Consider the following 22315-nt stretch of genomic DNA (forward strand, 5'->3'; position numbering starts at 1 on the left):
TGAACAAAACACCCAGACTCACAAGAGCAATACCCTGGTCTCACATTTTTTCGGCAAGCCAAATGAATCCTTCAATAACAAGGTTATCGCTACTGAGCTAACTCAAGTTTACCACACAGTAGTCCATCAACACTCCTATCGCTCATGTGACTGTGAATTGAAACTGACGCCTACCTTGTACCCAGATTCAACAATTGTGAAGCACCTGAGCTGTGGCCGGTCTAAAGCAGAGGCATTGATCAAAAATGTGCTGTCACCGCTCTCAACAGAATTTTTAAAAGACCTCAGCAAGCCAGATGGTCCCTATTTTTCAGTTGCCACAGATGCATCTAACAAGGGCAATGTGAAAACTTTCCCCTTATCACTGAGATACTGGACACCTGAATATGGGGTCCACGATAAACTGTTAGACTTCTATGAGCAAAGCGAAGAGATTGCAGAGGCAATAAGCAACACATTACTTGAAAAACTTGCGACACACAAACTAGACCTAAACAAAGTGTCTTCCTACTGTGCTGATAATGCAAACGTGAATTATGGAAAGTGACAATCAGTGTACCAGAATTTAAAAAAACAAAATGAAAATATCTTGCCAGCAAACTGCCCTGCCCATGTTGTGCACAACGCCGTGAAACATGCTAGCAAGACCCTACAAGTTGACATTGAGACTCTGATGATTAAGATGTTCAATCATTTTAGCAGTTCTGCTAAGAGAGTAACAGCATTGAAGGATATGTTTGACTTTGTGGATATGGAGTATGCCACTTTACTGTGCCATGTTCTGACGCACTGGTTGAGTCTTTTCCCAGCTGCAAACAGGCTTGTAAATATGTGTCAGGCTGCTAAGTGCTACTTTGTTTCTCTGGGCAGTGAGAAGTGCCCAAAATTTCTATGGATGCCGTTCTCAGACAGGGAAAATGGTGAACAAGGTAAGGTGCCTAGCAAAGTTGAGGTTCATTTGTTTTTCCTCCAGAATGTCCTGAAAATCTTCAATGATACTGTGCTCTGTTTGAAAAATGAGAGTATGACAACATGTGAAGTGTATGCCATAATGAATACTCTGAGAATTAAACTTCAGCAATGGAAAAATGACATATTCTTTGGCTCCAAAGTTGAAAGTGCATTAACTGAGATGCTGCCTGTCACTGCTGCATGTCTCCAGAAGGACTTTACGATGTGTCGATCCTATATTTGGAGAAGTGGTTTGATTTTTCAACAACTGGCTACTTGTTCAATACCCAGTGCTTGAACATCAAAGTTAATAGGGTATTTGAATACAAGGATCTGTCTGCAGCCATGACAGCTGTAAACCTTCAGATAACAGTGGATCTTGATCAGCTCTATGATGAGTACTGTATCATCGAAGACATCAACTCCATGTTGGAGCCTGGAAACTATTCAGTTGGGGAACTTTGGTCTCAAGTGCTGAGAAACAAGGACAGTAGCACTGAATTCCTGAACATGGCAAAGCTGGTGTCATACGTGCTCAGTATACCCATAAGCAATGCATACTCAGAGCATGTATTTTCAATCATGAAAGGTGCATGGACTGATGTCTGGAATCGAAGCAGCGTAGACTTGGTGCGGAGTGAAACCCTTGTCAAAATTAATTGCCAGATGAGTTGCAAGTATTTCTACAGCTTTGTGATTGCCCAGAAGCAAGTCATGACTATGGCAAAGTCATCCAAGAAGTACTAGACTTCTGGCATATCTGAGAGGTATGCAAATTGGGAAGCTGATTTATTAACTGAATAAAACACCCGGCCCTTTACCCCTGTTGTTTGTTTAGTGTACAAATAAATCTGTATTTCTAAATATGTATTATGACTAAGTCTATAATTTAAGCTCACTGATTCCAGACCTCTGTGATGTAGTTTGCTTCAGCTGTCAGTGGCTGAAGCTGGGGCTGAAGGCAGGACTAGGGGCCTCCCCTCTGTGACTGCGGCTGGAGCCAGAGCTAGAACTGGGACCCTTTGGTCCCCTGCCCTGCAACTGCATCTGACTTTGCAACCAGGATCCTGCGCCCCTGTCCTGCAGCTTCAGCCGGGGGCTGGAGCCGGAGCCCTGTGCCCCCGGCCCTGTGGCTTCTACTGGTGGCTGAAGCTGGGGCCATGAGTCCTTGCCCTGTGGCTTGTGGTGCGGGCTGCAGCAGGGACCGTACAACCCCTCTTGCAGCTTCCTAGGGCTGTGTGTCCCCTCTCATGGCTCTGATCAGGGCTCTGCACCGGTGTTTATCCTCATCATCATCTCCCCCCCTCCCCGCACCCTTTTCCCCACTCTTGCGATCTGGTCACCCTACAAAGAGGTGAGTGTTAAAACTGGTTAAAGGAATCAAATACATACAACAATTGCAGAGTTCTTGTATCAGGTTTGGAGCAGCGATGGAATAAACTGCTGGCTTGTTAAGTCTCTGGGTGCTTCCAAAGAATTGGAAGGTCCTCAGTCCCTTGGTTAGAGTGCTCCCATAAGTCCACAGTCCAGAAGTTAGAGCAGGAAGGAGGCAAAACTGAGATGTTCCTAGGGTCTTTTATAACTTCTGCCCTGTGGAAAGAAACATCATTGTCCCAAACAAAGCCCTCAGCATTGTTTGTAGAAAAGTACAGGCACACAAGATGGAGTTTAGTACCATGTGATCCAGCCACATGCCCTTGGATGCTTCAATGAGTCATAGCAGAGGCAAGTATCAGAGGGGAGCCATGTTAGTCTGGATCTGTAAAAGTAGCAAAGAATCCTGTGGCACCTTATAGATTAACAGTCGTTATGGAGCATGAGCTTTCGTGGGTGAATACCCACTTCGTCATGCATCCGACGAAGTGGGTATTCACCCACGAAAGCTCACGCTTCAAAATGTCTGTTAGTTTATAAGATGCCACAGGACTCTTTGCTGCTGTTGTGGCAGAGGCATATACCCATATTCTAGCTAGACAGTCCATCCAGAAAGTCCATTAGGTGGGAATGGGCTTCTTCCATGGCCCATTGTGTTCATTGATGGGCCATCAACTGAAACATTCCCTTCACAATGTGCTGGCTAGACTGGATGTAAATACCTTTGGGTATTACCAGGAGCAAACACAGCTGAAATACAGTTACATAGTCAATATTCAGAACTCCAGATAAAAAAATGATACATGCATACAAATAAGATAATCACGTTCATCAAACCATAACTTTTCCATTGACACCTTACATGGCATACTTTGTACAAGACTTATTGCAATTGTATAACAGTGGCAGCTACAATGATCTGCATGGTCATATATTACTCATATAACATCACACCTTGCTCTTAGATTCATATTGTTTAATGCAAAACTGGTAACTGATACAATTCCCACCATCTGTGATTTAATTATCGATTTGGTCTTTAACTCAATGGCCCCTAAGTACTGGTCCATGACTGAAGCGCCTAGGTGCTATCACAAGATACATACAAAATAATGATAAGTGTCTCGTGAGTTGCACCCTTGTCCTTGGGGCTAGTGACAGGAAGTGGAGGGAAGCGTTGGGCCCACTTGTTCCTATAAGATGGTGCTAATATCAGCAATATTGGTTGACATTAATGCTTCCCTTCAGGTGGCTATTTCCCTGGGGGAAGAGTACTGCGTATTGATAACCATAGTTGTCAGCTGAAGCCCTCAGATTTCCTTGAGCCCTTTCAGTCATATTGTAGCTCTGGGTGTGGGACAGAGACCATATTGGTCTTGTTGTTTGTAGTTCTCCATGTGGTGGGTCCACACTCACCCTTAGAGAACTGTCAGTAGCCTCTTATACCACTGACCATGGATAACTCACCCATAGTCCCCACCTCGGAAACAGGACCTCTTTAGAGTGCTGCTGTCCTTTTAACTCTGACAAGGGTCAGAGGGTTGTTTTCGGCTGTTGTTCTATTTTAAAGGCTCTGTTTTGTGCAATGCTGCAATGTTGTGTTTTGCAAACCCCTTCCCATCCTTTTTACCAAGTATGTGAGAGCACAAGAGGAAACAGTGAGATATTTTGGGCCGGGCTGTCGTCAGCACACAGAAGTGATGGCACACAGCTCCATATCTTGTCTCCATCATACTTGGATAGTGCACTGTCTGTGCTTCCCTCAGTGCCTGGCTAAGATTGGGAATTCCAAGATGGCAGAAGGAGAGGGGAGCATGAGAATGTGCTGAAAGTGGAGGGGTAATTCAGATTGAATTTTCTGCAGTTTCCATCTTCGCCAAAGGATATTTTCAAAACCTTCCTGTACTGAATTAAATGAAATGCAGCAATTCTTCCATTTAGATGCTGCAAGAATCACCAATGGATAGTGGCCCCGAAGTTGCCACTCCACTGGTCAGGAATGCCTCCGCCACCTTGGCATACCCCTGTACTCCAGCCCACCCTACACCAGTTGAGAAATCCTCTAGCACAGGGGTTCTCAACCTTTTTCTTTCTGAGGAAAAGGCATTTCAGGAAAAAGAAATTCCAGAGAAGAGCAATAAAAATGATTAAAGGCCTAGAAAACATGACCGATGAAATAAGATTGAGCAAAGAGGGCTGGGAGCTGAGGAGCAGCTTCAACCTCCTGCATCATCATCATCATCAGCAGCAAGAGATGAGGGAACGCCGCTTCTGCCTGCTCCATGGCACCAACCAAAACAGCAGCTGTCTCCGACTGCCCAGCTCCGGCTCCCTGCCTCTGACCTGGCCAGGGGGTAGGGAGAGAAGGAGGTGGAGAGAGGTGTGTGTAGTAGCCCCAGGACTGCCTGCTCTTGCACTGTTGCTTGGGGGGGGGCAACACTCCTGTCCTGTGCCCCCCAACTCTGCCCCATGGGGAGCATTGGGGCTCAGAAATTCAGCCCAGCTGCTCCCAACTTCAGTCCCATGGGGGGCACCAGAGATCAGGGATTCAACCCCACAGGGGGGTGTCAGGGATCAGGGCTTCAACCCCGTGGCTCCAACCCCGAGGCTCCTGGCTTCAGCCCCATGGGAGGTGCTTGGGTTCAGGCTCTGGGTTTTAGCCGTGGGGCCCCACAGCCCCTCTGAAAGGGTTTGCACACCCCCAGTGGGCCGCAGACCGCCTGTTGAGAACCGCTGCTCTAGCATAGGGGAATCCTCAGCTAAATGAAATTAAATAAATCCTTAAGAAACATACAATAGATAGCTGAGTAAATAAAATTACTTAACCAATGTGTGTTTTACTCACTTAACAGTAATGTTCTCACAGGAAGAGGAACATCCATATTTTACAATGTAGTTAAAAAAACATAACCCTCATGCTTCAGGACACATGGCAGTCCCTAGATGCCCGAGATTAGGAAGAAATTCATCTTAAGTGCAACTTATTCCATAAATGAGACTGGGTACCAGACTACATGAATCACTACTTTGATTTGGTAGAGTAATTCCTACATCTCTTATGTTTATTAGTAGAACTGGTAGAATACTGCAAATACAGCAAGTGTTCCCTCAAATGCTGAATGGCTGTTCATTTTCACTATTTGCTAGCATTCGTGTGAAAGGTTTCACTCCTATCCAGGAGGAGTGGCTATTCTTTGTATGAATACTCATACCCCATGCAAAGAAAAGTATGCATCTAAACAAGAATATTTACAATTTATTCATCATCTGCTATTCATTACTCTCCCATTTTAGAAATTACATATGCAGTTTTGAGGGCAACTATATCATAGAAACATCATCTGCACCCCAGTATTGTAGAAATAGGCTCTGGGCAACTAGATTTGCCTTAAATAGCTATTTTCATGGCTTTTCTGTGGGATCTTCTTCTCCTATTGCTTTATGTGTGTCCAGTGCTTAGATCCCATCACTGTTCTGCTCTCCAGCTGTATAGAGTTTAAGCTACTTGTTCTCCCTTTCATGGCTCTGAACGTCTCTGTGTCACCTTAACAGGAAAATGAATGTGTAATATGTAGGTGGCTATAAAGCATCAGGCTCTCCAGTAATGTTGCCATTTTGTTTTCTATTTTTAAAATGTGGATTCTCTTAGGAGTTAATTCTGGGCCGTAAACAGGGCTGGCTCCAGGCACCAGCATTCTAAGCTGGTGCTTGGCGCGGCAATCTGCAAGGGGTGGCAGCTAAACATAGAAGCTGCCGCCGATTTGCCGCCACCGCGGAAATGCACCTTCCGCCCTAAGGGCACACGGACTGCCCCCGCCGCCCGCTGCGGCAATTCAGTGCGCTGCTTGGGGCGGGGAAAACTGTAGAGCTGGCCCTGGCCGTAAATGTTCCTGAATGTAGAAGGAGTAATGCAGCTCCGCTGTATGACAAAAAGGATGACATGAAGCATCAGAGAAGGAGAGCTCAGCAGTTGGCCATAGAGAGAAATTTGGGCCTGGGAAGGGGAGAGATTTGACTATGACTAGTGGATTGATGAGAGAGGGGATCTATTGGCTCCACAGAAATTTTCCAGTGGCCATGGATGGTAATGCAGCCTAGAGCAGTGTGGTTGCTCCATTCTCTGCTTTTGAGTTGAGGGAAGATTTTTATCCCCTAAGACTCCATGTAATTTCCTTGGGCACAGCCCATTTGCTCAGCCTGTGCTTGGGAGCAGAGTGTAGCTCTTGAGCAGTGGCAATGATCACAAGACACAGGAAGTGGTAGGACAAATATAAAATACTTTATGGGTAATCGGAAGTCCAGCCCATAATAATACAAAATAAATTACATAATGACAGTACTCGAACATTCTGAAGTTATTCAGACAGAAGTCCCAGAGGCTCAGGCCAGAGAACAGTACAATTGTTTTGATTTTTAAGATCTATTAATAGATTAATAATACTGCATATAAAACAATTGTAACACGCAAGAAAGAAATCAATGGAATTAATCAGCAATTAAACCAGCTATTGCTTTTCATGACACTGACAACTCTCTTGACGTTAGGATCAAACTGGAACTGTCTTGTTCCTATGAAGAAATAGATGTTTCCTAGAAATAAAAATAAATTGAATGGTTATATTTCATAGGTGAAATGTTTTCCAACAAATATTTCTATAAAGCAAAATATAAAATTGGCAGTACCTATATATTAATTTATGTTAATTTCTGATCTTAGTACACTAGTGAAAATATGAATAATGATTGTCTTTTAAAAGATTTCTTCAACCTAGAGAAGCACAAGTATTCTAGCATAGTAAACTGTTTTTAAAGATTTGTTTTACTTACTACCATACTGGAAAGCAGCGTCAATATTTTTGCTAATTCCTCGGAACTCATTGATTATCTTCTTTGGATAACCCTGATCCATGGACTGCCTGTTTTCATCGTATCTGCATAGAAGAAATATATTTACAATGTATGGTAAATAAATGACATTTAAAAAGTTGAAAACAAACTCTGACACATAAATGAGACTATTCATGGTAGAAAATCCATTAAGAATGAGCTAAACTAACTGAACCCTTAAAATCCTTGCTATTCTGTTTTCAGGTTTGTGTACAAAACTTCCATTGAGCTTTCACCTCAGGAGTGCGTGTGTGCATATGTATAGGAGTTTTGGCCCTGCCCGCCCCGTGGCACTTCCCCGGGGCCAGGTCAGAGGCTGGAAGCCAGAGCTGGGCAGTACAGGGTGCTGGCTGCTCGCAGCTGATAAGAGCTGCCCAGGCAGGGGGACCCAGCTCGGGGGCCAGCAGAGCCCTCGGGGACCAGCAACCGTGGGGGGCCAGGAACAGAAGCCTGGGCCAGAGCGGTTCAATCCAGGCTACTGTGAGTAGCCCTGGATCCTGCACCTGCCCTGTGCAGCGTGCCCCAGCAGGCAGGGACACAAGCTGGGGACTGCTCCCAGTACCCCTCCAGGGCTTACTTTGCCACTGCTGCCAGAGCTGGGCACCCAGCCAGCAACTGCCACTCTCTCCACTGTGCCTTCAGAGCTGGATGGCTGGAGAGCAGCAGCTACGGGGTGGCTGCCGGAGGGCAAAGGCAAATTTTGGAGTGGCTCCCCCATGCCCCTGATAGTGTGATTCCAATTGTGATTCAACTGAATTCTAAACTGTTTTCAGAGGAGAAGCCGAAGAGCCATTATGATGTGATGCAGGTATTAGTTCAATGGAGTATTTATTGCAAAAGCTTACTGAGCTACTATGAAATATAAACAAACCGTAACCACAAACTACTGCATAATCACACAGCATAAACCCACTTGACTGTTCACAGTGAAGGAACAAAAATCCAGTATATTAATAGTTCGTTTAGCTTGAAGTTTGAGAGACACAGGAGTACAATTTCAGAATATTGCATCCTTTGGGTAATTCTTAAAGTATTTACTAGATAATAGTGTTTCTACAGGTTTTGTGTCTCATCCTCTAGAACGTAATTAATCCCTGCCACAGATTTCTACAGGATGGTTGGAAAAAACTTATAGAAAGATTAGCATTTTCTATCAGACTCCCTAGATTTTAAAACTAACTTCCATCGAACCCTATTCAGTTTTGTGGAATCCAATTGGTTTAATCCCTATTACATTTTATTTTATGTTTCCATATTAATCCTCCAAGCCTAAAGAGAGAATATACATTAAGTCTGTTGAACATTAAATCTTACCTCCAGTACTTGTCACCTACAAAGAAGTATGTTTTCCCTGAATTCTCATCATTGAAAGCTGCATTAATTCTCTTAACAGTTTTTGGGAAGCCCAAGTCATAGATGCTTTTTGGGTGGTTATACACTAAGTCATACCCACTGAGGACCCAATATTTGTTCTCTGCAAAGAAAAAATAGAATTAAATGTTTCACCAGCAGCTTCTGCTCTTACTAAACAACATCTGATTATGGCTTCTGGCTTAGTACTTTCATTACAATGATGATAACAAAGCAACTTAATTTTCAAGAGACATGTATAGCTGAGTAGTGATTCTGAGATTTCATTCTCCCCTTTACTTTCAGTAAATTAAGGAATGGCACTGATCTTTGTATTTTAAACATAGCATAAATCCTAGGGGAGATGTCTTTCATGGTCAGGAATTAGACCTTGGAGCAATGAGTCCAAGAAGAACCCTTCCCATACATTTATACACGTTATACATTTTGGGAGAAGACTCCCTGAATTCTACAAATTGTTAAATAATCCACCAAGAGCAGTTTATTGGGATGCAGAAGATACAATACTTGGGATGTGTTCAGATACTTTGGTGATGGAGGCATATACATGTCTAAATAGATGTATATACAGAAACTTAACTATTAAAAAGTGCATATGTCTTATCTAAATGATCAGGTCATCTTATGTATCTTTTCTCTCTCTCCCTCTCCCCACTTAAGGGTATTGTTATGAGAGCTGGTTGAACTATTTCAAACAGACATCTATTCTCATCAACAAACGGCCTTTTTACTAAAACAAAGCTTTTCACAAACAAGTGTCAGCATTATCAACATTTTGGGTCAGGAATGGGGATTGTGGAAAATTTTGTATCCTTTTTAATATTCTTGTCAAAATTTGTAATACAAATATTATTGAAATGTAATACAAATATTATTGAAATGTTTCTTAAAATGTTTGCTTACCAAAAGTGGTCTCTTTTGAACACTTCCACTTTCACATAAATAGGTTTTTATTTTTTGACCATCTCTAGTGGTTCTTTTCAGAACATTTACATTAAATAGATGAACAACCTTTAATTTCATTATTCACACATTTTGGGGGCTTTTGTAATTTGAACATTTGAGTCGTTTCGTGCAGTGTCACCTAAGGAGAATTGCACAGTCTGTGGAGCAAAGTATTCCCAGTAAATTCATGTATCAGAAGAACTAACAAATGTCAGATTCCGTTACCTTTAAAAAGAAAAACTTGATCCCTTTCAACATTTTCATAAGCAGCTTGAATTCCAGATGGCAGATTTGGCCAGAATAAAGAAATGAAATTGAGTTCGACCTCTGTCATCTGAGGATGCTTGCGCCAGAAATACCTGGTTTAAATAAAATTTGCATATTATAAACTGTTCCTGCACCTACCATAAACGTAATACAAAGGTGAAGTGTGTCTGATTCTGTCTCCCCTTAGTGTTTGAGCCACAGTGTGGAAAAGAGTCTGCTATGATTGCTATCTACTAGAACTAATCCTTTAGTAGTTTTGGTGCCGGAGGTCACCGGTTCTATCCCTGCCAATGACCTACAACGTGGTGGGGTCATGACAAAGTAGTGGCCCAGTGTGTCACATAAACATACCATTGCAAAACATGAGTTTGCAGCTGCCCTCTTTTCAATTGAATCTAGACTGATAACACACCTATCATTCCACTGATTAGAGTGGCAGAGTAGTTGGAATAGAGTCTAGGGGGGAGTCCTGACTCATCTTCACCAGCCTTAGCCAATAGACCTCCGACATTTAAGTTCCTCTCCTCTGATCAGAGCTGTGTATAGCAGAATCTGGGTCATAGTTCCCTTTGAAAACAATTAGAATTCCTTAGCAACTACAGTACAATGGTTGGTGCCCTTTAGCCATCTCACCATTTGATGCAGCCACTTTGGAAACAGCTAAAGCATTTTGTCATGCCTGAGAGAAATGTTAGGTAAATCTAGGCACCCATCATCAGAGAATTTGGGCCACCTTTTGTATGTGATTTTTATTGTTAGCGCTACATTTCTAAGTGACTGTTTCCCCTCATGCCTCATGGGAATTAAATGATCTGAAATATTGTTTCCTTGTAAGTACTGCAGTTCAAAGAAGTAACTCAGAAGTTCTTTGTTGTTACCTGCCCTTAAAGAACATCAGTTCTCCACGCATGCTAGCGACAGCATCAAAAGTCAGTTTGGGGTCGCAAGTTACTGGCGTTGTGGGTCCGGTTGGTTGAACGGGGGTATCTGACTGTCCTACATGAAGATTAAAGAAAAATTGGCATTATATAATATGGAGAAATACATCTGAAAACCAACATTATGAAGGACTTGGTGGACACACAAAATCTTCTCATGAAAAAGTGGGGGGATGTGGTCATTAATCAGGGTTCTGTCAAGTAACTTCAGGTCTGTAGAGCTCCTAAACTCAGCACAGGTGAGGCTTAGTTCCTACAAAACTACTGAAGTGTGCAAGAATGGGCATGCAGAGGAGCTGAACTTCAGTGAAACCACCTTCAGGGCAATTGCCCACCTCTAGTTAACAGGTGCTCAGCAAAACTAGAATTGCTCTGTGCAGCAACACTAGAATGTTTCTAGAATTAGTAGAATATTTCTTAAAATATACATTTATTATTGATTAAGCAGCATTCTTCATAAAAGTGAAATTAACCCAGCATATGACTAAAAGTTTATTTTTCCTACCATAGACCTTTTGAATGCCATTAATGTCATCCTGAGGAAGGCGAAATTCATTAGGCTCAGTGTAGGAATAGGTGGGGTACATCAGGGCACCAGGATCAGTAGAATGAGACAGACCCAGTGAATGGCCAAGTTCATGGGCAGCAACAAAGAACAAGTTGTATCCTGAGGAATTAAAAAAAATGTACATTTAAAATAGGTGAACTGTGTTTGAATCTGTAGTACAGCTGTCTAAGTACCTATACATGCTGGCCCCAAGCACAGTAGAGGCACTCGAGATTCTTTCAGTAATCCGCAAACATTATAATATAAATAAATGTAGAAGGAGAAGATTTTTTTATATGGACATATAAACCAATCAGGCCCCAGTTAGTGCTTCCGTTGCCCTTTCTGTAACCCCCCAACCCTTCAAAAATGCCCCAATTTTCCTTCTTAGACTGGTGTAAATCAGGAAATATGCCATTGAAATAAATGGAGGGTCACTGACTTTAATAAAATTCTCCCTTATTAAAATGAAAGTATATGAGAGGAGAATTGTAGTGGTGCCCAAAGACCCCAGTCAGTATCAAACCCCACTGTGCTAGGCCTGGTCATAGAATGGCACCGTCCCTGTCTTGAAGAGTCTGTGATATTTTCAGCATGGACTAATGTTCCTTGCTGCCAAAGAAAACTAACTTTTCTAAGCACCACAATTTCTTTAGTGTAACCCATCATAAAACACGCCAGACTGAAACAACTCAATCTGAACCTCACCAAAACATATCATCCTACAGAGCCGTTTCCCTCAGATAAGTTTGCTGAAGAAGCAATAGAGGAAAAACCAGTCAGAGAGCCGGATTCTGCTACCCTCATTCACACCCTGACATCAAAGGAACAGCTCATAGAGTAAGGGTCAGTCCATGTAAGGACTTAGGTGCCTAAATCTCACTTTAGGCATCTAAATCCAAAATTTAGGTGTCACTAAGATCCTCAAAATCCCTGTTCAGCTGCACTTAACTCTCTAGGCACCTACGTTCCCCCAGCACTGAAATTTTCACTGTAAATGTCCCCTAGACATCCTATGTTTATACCTCTGGGCAGGCACAGGGCTGCTTCAGGCAGATGCCCAGACACCTGTGGGGGCTAATCCAGTAGATGTGCTCAGAACATGCCTAATGTCACACAAAATGGCCAGTGAACGAGGAGGAGGCAGAATCTTCCCAGAGAAGTTTTAGCCCTGTGATTAGGACACTCACTCAGGAGGTGAAAGATGTGGATTCAATTCCCTCCTCTGCCTGATGAGAAGGGATTTGAACATGGGCTTCCCACCTCTGAACCACTGGACTGTAGAGTCATGCTTCTTCAACCTCTCACCCTATTCATATTTAATTATTTATACACAGTGGATCAGCTTCAACAGGGGACATTGAAAGAGAGTCACATCAGAATATCCTATAGCCCAGTCTTTTGTGGGTCCGGGCCTAAGTTACAGCTTCACATGAGCAAAGATTGCACAATCTGATCCTGTATAAACAGGGGTAGTAATGAAGCTCCTACCATTTGAGCCTTTTGTCCAATATTCCTCCTCATCAAAGTGGACATCTCCACCAATACCATTGCCAGGCTGAAAGGCATGAGCCAGGTATCCATTAGGTCCATCAAAGGGAGAATTGTCACGATGATCTAAAAAAAAAAAAAAAGGATAATTAACTTAATTCTTATTGCCAAGCACTTCCATTACTGATGAAGGATAATGTTTGTATAGTATAACATTCTTACCTCCAGTTTCAAAAGACATCATTATATCTGCATTGCCATCATAGATCCTTTTGAATGTTAGGGGTGACACATCGCTCCAAACTTTAAATGCCTTTTGGATTGCTTTGTCCACATCTGCTGGATTCATATCTGGTGTGTAGCTCACAATCCTTTAAAATAACCCATAAAGTAATGACAGATTTCAGATTAGCAGCCGTGTTAGTCTGTATCCGCAAAAAGAATAGGAGTACATATGGCGCCTTAGAGACTAACAAATTTATTTGAGCATAAGCTTTCGTGGGCTAAAGCTCATTCTCAAATAAATTTGTTAGTCTCTAAGGTGCCACAAGTACTCCTATTCTCTATAAAGTAATATACACATTTTGGTATCTACACTTGTAGTTCATGTAGAATATATTGTTTTAGGCCAAAATATTTGAAATTTGCTGCCTAAAGTTAGACACCTTAAAGCTACGGTATATTTTGGCAGCATATTAACTGACTTGATTTTCAAAGTCTGAGCATTTACAACTCACACAGACTTTAACGGTGATTTGATCTTCTCTTTAAAAATAGAACACTTATCTAAGTGCCTAAATATGGAATTCAGTGCCTAACTTTGAAACTTTCGGCAAATCGTATGAAAATTTTGGCCTTAACTCTTTTGCTCAATAAATTCTTTAGACAAAGGTTACCTGTATGTCAGATTCTTTCTTTCCCATTTTGGATTTCCATCAGTGAGGACATACTGACCAATATCAGGTACACCACACCTGGGCTTCTTCATCACCTCCAAAGTATCAACATCTGGTTTCCCAGTCACTTTCAGCCCAAAAAATGCCTGCATTTCCTTGAGTTTTTCACTTAGAGGCTTAATGTTTTTACTCTTAAAGTGAGATTGCTTGTCTGTTTCAAGCTTGTAGAAATGTTGTAGATAAGCCTGACAAAAACAAGAACAGCGCTTTGGGTCATTTGTATTCATTAAGTCCTGCAGAACAGTTTAAACATTTACAAAATTACACCCATGTGCCTAGGGTCTATGTTTTCGAGGAGTCAAGACAGGTCACTTTCTGAAGGGATTTATTTAAACAGTAAGATATAATACAGTATAGTTTTCTTACTGACCTACTGATTTCCTGTTTTACAATGAAAGCTTTTGCAATGTGTATCTTTAAAAATCTAAAATTTACTCTTCAGTTATTTACTCTAAATTTGTATATTACAACCTCTTCCCACAGCCCTTTCTCTCACGAGTAATCCAGTTGACTTCTCCGGGGCTGCTCAAATCAGTAAAGGCTAATAGGATCTGTCCCTCAGCACTACTCAGTTATGATTTCCAATGAAACCAATGGAGGATGCTGGATGCTCAGCACTTTTGAAGCCAGCTATTTATCAACCAAATATGGATTTAGGAGCCTAACATTAGTTACCCAATTTAAAAAAATAAAAAGTGTTATAACATCTTAACAAGGGTTATATAACTTAGTTATTTTTTGTTCTGCTGCTCCATTGAGGCTCTGATTCAGCAAGATACTTAAACATGTGCCTAATTTTAAGTACATCCATTGAAGACAATGAGACTATTTATGAGCTTAAAATTAGGCACAGAGTTAAGTACCTTGCTAAACTGGGGCCTGCCTTTTTATAGAACAACACAATCTAGTTGCTAGATAACATTTCTGTAGTATTTTATCACTTTGTTATATCCTTCTGACAGTCATAATCATAATTCAGACAAAACTAAGCTAGTGCCAAGGGGAAATATTTCCCTTAAAACTTCTGCAACTTGGTACCTCTTGAACATCAGGACTGTTTCTAAAAAATAAGAAATACAACTGCAGTTTGACAGTTATAAGCTAAAATTTTGTAAAACGGATAAAAAGTTCCTTCCTGCCATTTAATTTAGAGTGTCTGAAATTCATAGTAAATATTTACCTTCACAAACTGGATGTTTTTGTCTTCATCTTCTGTTTCTGGAGCCACAGGAAATGCAGAGGAGGATGCTACATATAATAACAGCAGAAACAGAAGGGTCTTCATTCTTATTGTCACTTCTGTGCCTTGTAACACTAACACTGCTTACTCTATAGCTGCTACATACATGTCTCTCAGATAGCCCTGTTTATATAGCAACTGTGGACATTTTAGCTAGAAACTGACTCATCGCGTATAACTTCCTCTGATTAGCAAGAAAACCGATACATAACAATAGTTTCATCATCAAGGGGTGACACAATAACAGAACTCTCTCACCCATTTTCACAATTATATAATATTAATAAGAAAGCGGATGTCAAATGAAAGCGTTTTGGTGATTCCAAATTCCTTTCCTTCCTCTATTAGATTATGTCCCACACAAGTGGTCCCACTTTTTCAGAAAATTCAGAAAAACATTATGGTAGCCATAGTTATGAAAACAAACACAGCAACCTCCATCTAGAAGATCACCTAAGTACAAGCTTAGCCTTAAACTCGGAAGTAACCCGACTGACCTCAATAAAACAGCTGCAACTATATTATACTCCCCAAAGTCTTTAGTTCTTTGGGACAGGGACAATCAAAATTTACCCATTCAGCAGGGCTTGATTCTGATCTCACTGCAGTGTAATATCCCAATCCTGCATTTAGAGCAGATAGGTGTGCTTGCGTGGAGTCCCAGTGCACTCAGTTCCTGCTCCAGTAAAGTACTTAAGCAGGTGCTAAATCTTAAGTAGCTGAATGGTCTCATTGATTCAGGAAGAGTGCTTCAAGTTACACAAATGTGTAGATATTTGCATGTCCTCATTGCAGGATCGAGTCCTAAATTAGGATTAACACTACTGATTAAACCATTATAATGCATTGTAAGTGAAAGCAGAATAAAGCATCCACATCCATTGGCCTTTGTCAGAACTAATCTTTTTTTAAATGAAAAGTGACAGCTATCTAATCAAACTAAATCTCTCTGTATCTTTTTTCATTCTAACCACTGCAGACTAATACATCTTCTGTGAGATAAACTGTGAGAAACTGGCACAGGAAGTTTCAGAAAAAGGGAAGGAATAAATTAATGCCAACATTTACAATTATTAGCAAAATAACTCATCATGATGGATCTTCAGTCTCAAGATTCTCACATATCTTCAGTCTCAAGATTCATCATTCAAAGAAACACAATTTTTGATTATTCTTGTTTCGTCATCATTTTCAGGTATCAACAAACAGTGGCACGTATATTGGACACAACTCCAGTGACATTGCATTACGTTATGTGTTCAAAGCTGTCATGCTCTTACTCATCAGTTGGGGCTGAAAAGCCGTCTTTGTTTATCTAGTCTAGTCCTGTTGAGGAAAGAGACACTTCTCCATAAACACTTCTCCTTGTTGTGTTTTATACACACTATTGTATTTTTAGTTTTCCTCAGCTATCCCATGGGTAACTCACTGCTTTGCCTTCTTCCTTTCTTTTCTCATTTTGCCTTTATTTGGTTTTTGAAGGAAAACTAAACACATTTAAAAACACACATACATGAAGCACAAAGGACAGACAAAGATTAATGAAAAATAATGTCAGTTATTAACTTACAGGGTATTAGCAAATCACAATGATGCATCCTAGATTGCATGGAAAGACCCATACATATGACAGTTTTGACATAAGATGCCTGGGTAAACATCAGCTCAGGCCAGATTTAAAATATTATGAACAAAAGGATAATGAAGGAGGCGTATATTTTCTACCAGGTGTGATTTTTTTTCCACGCAATTTTCACAGCTCACTTCAATGTTTCCAGTAGCACTATAGATTCTGAATATGTCATTCTTCCTCAAAATGAGCAGCATTTGACCATACAGGTAATCTCAGTGAAAATTGTTACATTACTAGGATAGTGAGGTACTGCTGATAATGAATAAGGGTAGCAGAGTTGGACCCATAATGAAAGCTCATGTAACCAGAATAACTAGAGGGGATTTGCATTTTTCATTTCCTAAGGATTCTCTGTTTTCCTACTAATATTACAATCAAGAAGCATTTTATATGGTTAACTTTCCACCAGTAACTCTTATTCCGTATGCCACATTTATATCCTATTATATTTGCACACCTTTTCATATGAATGACTTTCACAGACTCTGTTTGTCTGCCATATGCAGGACATTACACCATGTTACAAAATGCTACACATGCACATCCGAGGTTGTAGAAAATGTTATATAATAACAATGCAGTATTTGAGAAACAGGGTGTGATCATGAAAAACTGTGTTTTGATGCATACAAACCCTGGACAGATTTGTGCTTGCTCATTATGGAACTTGTCTTCCAACTTGCTCTTGTTCAAGTCCCATTCTCAACTGGGCAGAAAGCAGGGCTGGCCCGAAAACAGGAATTCTATTTTGTGAAATGTTTTGAAATAGGGGGAATAAAACAGACCTTTCAAAACTAAAAACAGAACAAAACAAAAGCCCTGCTCAAGAACAGCCAATGGACTGATATTTAGGGCACTCCCTAGAGATGTGGGAGACACAGGTTCAAGTCTATGCACTACCCAGTTCAGAGTAGGGTCTTGAACCCACGTCAGAGGTGACTGCTCCAGCCTCTGGACTATTGCCTCTTCTGGAGCGGGGCTTTCTCTCTCTCACACTGAAACCAATACATTTTGGCTTCAATGAATCCGCATTTTCCACTGATCAAAACATTTCATCAAAACATTTCTGACCATCCCTAGAAGAGTTTCACTTCGTCTGTCCCCAGGCAGTTCAGAGTCCCCTCTTCATATTTAATGTTGATCTTACTTTAGACATACATTTCTTCGTTTACAAAGTGGCACCTCTGTTATGCATATCTAGGGCACAGCTCTTTAACTAGACCCATTCTTGCTACATTAGCTTCTTATTCCTGATACGTTAGGACTCCATCTACATTGGAGCTCAAAATTGTGTTTGAATCTGCAGGCTACTTTCCTTTGTTCCTTATTTGTAACTGATAAAATCTTTAAACGTTCTAGTGATTTTTATCCCCAAAGGGCTGGACCCAGGGCCTCTTCCTCTCAGGGGATCCTTCCCTCCCCAATAAAACAAGTCAGGAGAAATTCCTCAAGGGCAGCTACAATGGGGTTTCCTCCTACTGCAGGTTTTCCTTCATGAGGGGACAATTTGGCCAGTAGTTTTTCCATTTATGCCATTTTTAGTACTATGAAAATTAAGAACAATAATTTGCAATTCAAAGAACTGATTTTAACAATTTCAGCATGTGCTGTAGCAAGAGTTATAGTCAGTTTTACCTTTCCAACAATAGGTGGCACTAGCAAGTTCTGTATTTGTTCTAAGAGGACAATTTATACATTTATGTGCAAATATCTTGCACTGCCATTTGTACCCTACCGTGGTCTGCTTTTAATCTGCTCTGAAGCAATTAAAAGTAACGTTTTAATGGAAAATAATGTTATGCTGAAACAAGTTCTATTGCTAATGAGTCACTTTTTTATGCACAAAGTTGAATACAGAAGCCATATTCTGCTATTGTATATCAGTATTGAATCAGTTATTATCATGCTTTCTTAAACTGCTAGAAAATTCACATTGGGGTCCTGCACATTTTGATACTAACTTGAGAAAAAGGAGGCCTCCCATGAAATTTGTCAATTTAGGAGTTCATACAAGCTCCTGATGTGCGTTATTGTAAATGAGATGATAGCTGATGTTGGACAATTTCTTTAACCAAAGATTCTGCTTTAGGAGATTTATCAATCAACCAGATAAAAAACAAAATGCCCAGTTTTGCTAAAAAAGCCATGACTTCCGTGACATCGGCTCAGGCCAGCAGCAATGCCAGGTGGCTCGTGTTCCCTCAATTCAGAGAAGTGAGGAGAGGGCAGGGGAGGAGGGAAATAGGAACATAATGGGTCATAGAGAAGGACAGAGAGGAGGGGAGGGAGAAAAATGGGACGAAGAAGGACTGTGGCAGAATGGTCTATATTCACTCCCAGTGCCCTATTTTCAGTTGAGGGACATAGAGCACATAGAGCAAAGTACAGCTTGTTACATGCTGAATCAGTAGAGTCTGTTGTATTAAAACAGTAACATTCTGACAGGTGATAGATGGAGCCATCTCCTGAGTTACATCTCAATGACTTGCACAGTCTCAGACATAACATCATCAGCTGAAATCAGTTGGACTCTATTTTAAGGATAGGCAAAGGAGTGCCGCCTTTTCAAGCCAATAAGCTGGTTCCTGAGTACACAAAGTATATGGGGCAGATTAATCGTTCTTGCAGGCACACCTGTCTGTGCCAACCTGGTCTGCTGAATCCCAGGCTGGAATTTACCCAAGGGAAGACAGGTGAAGTTTCCATCACAGTCACACACTTTGTTTGCCACTACACTTCACAGATATCCCCAGATTTGTAGACATTCCAGGGAATTGACAGGAAATATGAGCCACGCTCTCTATCTATTACTCCCTCTGGAATACCCACTGCATGGAAAAGAAGATCACTGCCATCTCTCTGAGATCTGGATAACCTTCTTTGAGCCTGCGTCTACACTTACTGATGTGATATCTCCTTTCCATACATCCCTAACCCAAAATCATTCCCAAACAACCCCAGTAGGGGCCACTTGTCTTCTCCCATTCCTCCTCCACTCCATTTGACTCTAACCTCCTGACAGCTTCTCCAGTAAAACATAGCTGCACCTTTCCCTATCACATCATCAAAGCCCTTCCTGAGCTGGTCTGCAAAGCTGAAATTTGATGAGTTGTTTAGGAAAATGTAAAACATTGTAAAATGTTGACATTTAACTTGTTGGCGTTATGCTTCAGAGTTAATCTCTATTGAGCCAAATGACAGCAAAAAATTTCTTTTAGAGCTATTGCTTCTATCTATAATTATATTCAGACAGGTTATTATATTATATTCTGCACTGGGTTCCATCTGGAAGGTCTTCACCAGCAGCATGGCCAGAAAAGGAATTTTAATTAAAACTTCAACCCTATAGACAGTGAAGGGGCCACCAAAGCATTCAGGAATGGCATATTGGCCAATACTGGATCAACCAGACACATTCCTTCTATAGGGGAGAATATACAGTGTGAAGTATCAGAGGGGTAGCCGTGTTAGTCTGGTTCTGTAGAAAAAGCTCATGCTGCAAAACATCTGTTAGTCTATAAGGTGCCACAGGATTCTTTGCTGCTTATACAGTGTGAATCCCTGGCCCAACTCATGTCAGTGGCAAAACTTCTATTAACTTCACTGGGGCCAGGATTTCATCCTTAATAGTGAGCACTTTTGAAAATCAAAATGGTTATTCAATTCATGTTCTAGTTTTTATTTTTCTTGTTTCTATGATGAATGTAGACATAATTTAACATTGCCATTAATAGATGCATTTGATCGTCAGCACAAACACAATAGACCAAGGGTCGGCAACCTTTCAGAAGTGGTGTGCCGAGTCTTCATATATTCACTCTAATTTAAGGTTTCACATGGCAGTAATACATTTTAACATTTTTAGAAGGTCTCTTTCTATAAGTCTATAATATATAACTAAACTATTGTTGTATGTAAAGTAAATAAGGGTTTTTAAATGTTTAGGAAGCTTCCTTTAAAATTAAGTTAAAATGCAGAGCCCCCCAGACCGGTGGCCAGGACCCGGGCAGTGAGAGTGCCACTGAAAATCAGCTCGTGTGCCGCCTTTGGCACGTGTGACATAGGTTGCCTACCCCTGCAATAGACAAAGGAAAAATACTATTTTATGTTGGGTTTTTAAAAGCTTTTTGGTTGTTGCAGTAAATCATCTTGCAAATGAATGTTTGAATGGACAAAGGTGCAAAATAAGGCCAACCTTTTTAACAGTGAGGGTGTGTTATCCCTGGAACAGTTTACAAAGGAAAGTGGTCAATGCACCATCAGCTGGTGTCTTTAATTCAATGACTGGATGTCTTTATCAAAGGTCTGGCCTAGTTCAGCCACAAGTTATTGCACTTAATAGTGCTCAGTTATGTAGTAGGAAACATAATTCCCTCTGCTGCAGCATAAACTGGGTAAAACATTATGGCCTGTGTTATGTAGGAGGTCAGACTAGATGTTCACAGTGGTTTTGCATCCAAGGATCACATTAGCCCTTTTAGCCAAAACGTCACATTGGGAGCTCATGTTCAGTTGACTATCTGCTCCCATTTCCCAAAATCTTTTTTAAAGTCACTGCTTTCTAGGATAAAGTCCTAGGAATATAGACTACATTCTTTGTTCCAACATGTATATCTTTACATTTAGCCATATTAAAACATATGTTGTTTGCTTGCTCCCTGCTTACCAAGTGAACCAGATCACTCTGAATCAGTGACTGGTCCCCTTCATAATTTAACACTCTCCCAATATTGGTGTCATCTGCAAACTTAATCAGGGATGATTCTATGTTTTCTTCCAGGTCATCGATAAAAAAAAGTTAAATAGCATAGGACCAAGAACTGATCTCTGAGTGACCCCACAAGCTTGAAGAGATTGGAGGGCTGTTTGAAGGCCAGACATGGGAGTTCTGGCAAGATTTCCTTCAGGAGGTGGTTTCCATGGAGTATGGGTTATAACTGTTTGATGATACCCATTTGGGTTCCAGGCCTTGTCTACACTGCCTCTTTACAGTGAGAAACTTTCTCACTCAGGGGAGTGAAAAAATATCCCCCCAAGTGATGCAAGTTTCAGCACTGTAAAGTGGCAGTGTAGACAGTGCACCAGTGCTGGGCACTGTACTCCTAGCACTGGTAGCTATTCCCCTTGTGGGGGTGGGTTTTTTACAGTATTGGGAGAGCTCTCTCCCAGGCCTGGTGCTGTGACTACACAGACACATTAAACCCAATGTGGGGTGGTTGGTGACAACTGTGGGTGTGCAGGTGGAGAGGCTAAGTATATTACATCAACACAATTACCTTTATCCACTAAACTAGTAATCCCATCAAAGTGAGGTATCAAATTAGTTTGATAGTAGCTATTTTCCATAAACCCATGTTGATTGGCGTTAATTATATTACACTCCTTTAATTCTTTATTAACCTAGTCCTACATCAGCCACTCCATCAGCTTGCCTGGGATCAATGTCCGACTGAGAGGACTATGATTATCCAGATCATCCCATTTATCCTTTTTAAATATTGGCACTTCTTGAGCTTTCTTTCAGTCTTTTGAAACTGTTGGTGTTCCAAGACTTATTGAAAATCGACATTCATGGTCCAGTGACCACCTCAACCAGCTCTTTTAAAACTCAAGTTATCTGGGCCCACTGATTTAAAATGTTTAACTTTAGTAGGTGCTGTTTAACATTCTCCTGAGATACTAGTGTAATGGGAAGAGTGTTATTATACGTTAGGA

The 22315-nt window shown here is 41.0% G+C and overlaps 1 protein-coding gene across 1 annotated transcript; it reads right to left on the reverse strand.

Moving 5' to 3' along the window:
- Nucleotides 1-6717: 6717 nt before the first annotated feature.
- Nucleotides 6718-15077, reverse strand: LOC120395357 (matrix metalloproteinase-18-like). Its single transcript, XM_039519706.1, has 10 exons — nt 14908-15077; nt 13668-13912; nt 12994-13142; nt 12772-12897; nt 11239-11400; nt 10674-10791; nt 9754-9887; nt 8527-8686; nt 7153-7256; nt 6718-6915 (listed from the first exon to the last, which is right to left on the reverse strand). The coding sequence occupies exons 1-10, from the start codon at nt 15010-15012 to the stop codon at nt 6815-6817; spliced, it is 1404 nt and encodes a 467-aa protein (XP_039375640.1). The 5' UTR covers nt 15013-15077; the 3' UTR covers nt 6718-6814.
- Nucleotides 15078-22315: the final 7238 nt, after the last annotated feature.

Source organism: Mauremys reevesii, linkage group 1 (assembly GCF_016161935.1).
Source record: "Mauremys reevesii isolate NIE-2019 linkage group 1, ASM1616193v1, whole genome shotgun sequence".
In the NCBI taxonomy this organism is placed as follows: domain Eukaryota; kingdom Metazoa; phylum Chordata; order Testudines; family Geoemydidae; genus Mauremys; species Mauremys reevesii.

What these genes read in the sequence shown, in the direction of transcription:
- LOC120395357 (XM_039519706.1), bottom strand. Translation starts at nt 15,012, where the DNA reads ATGAAGACCCTTCTGTTTCTGCTGTTATTATATGTAGCATCCTCCTCT. An exon ending in CTGATGTTCTTTAAGGGCAG is followed by an intron (nt 9,888 to 10,673) that starts GTAACAACAAAG and finishes TATTTAAACCAG; the next exon opens with GTATTTCTGGCGCAAGCATC. An exon ending in GTAGGTGACAAGTACTGGAG is followed by an intron (nt 7,257 to 8,526) that starts GTAAGATTTAAT and finishes TCTTCTATGCAG; the next exon opens with ATACGATGAAAACAGGCAGT.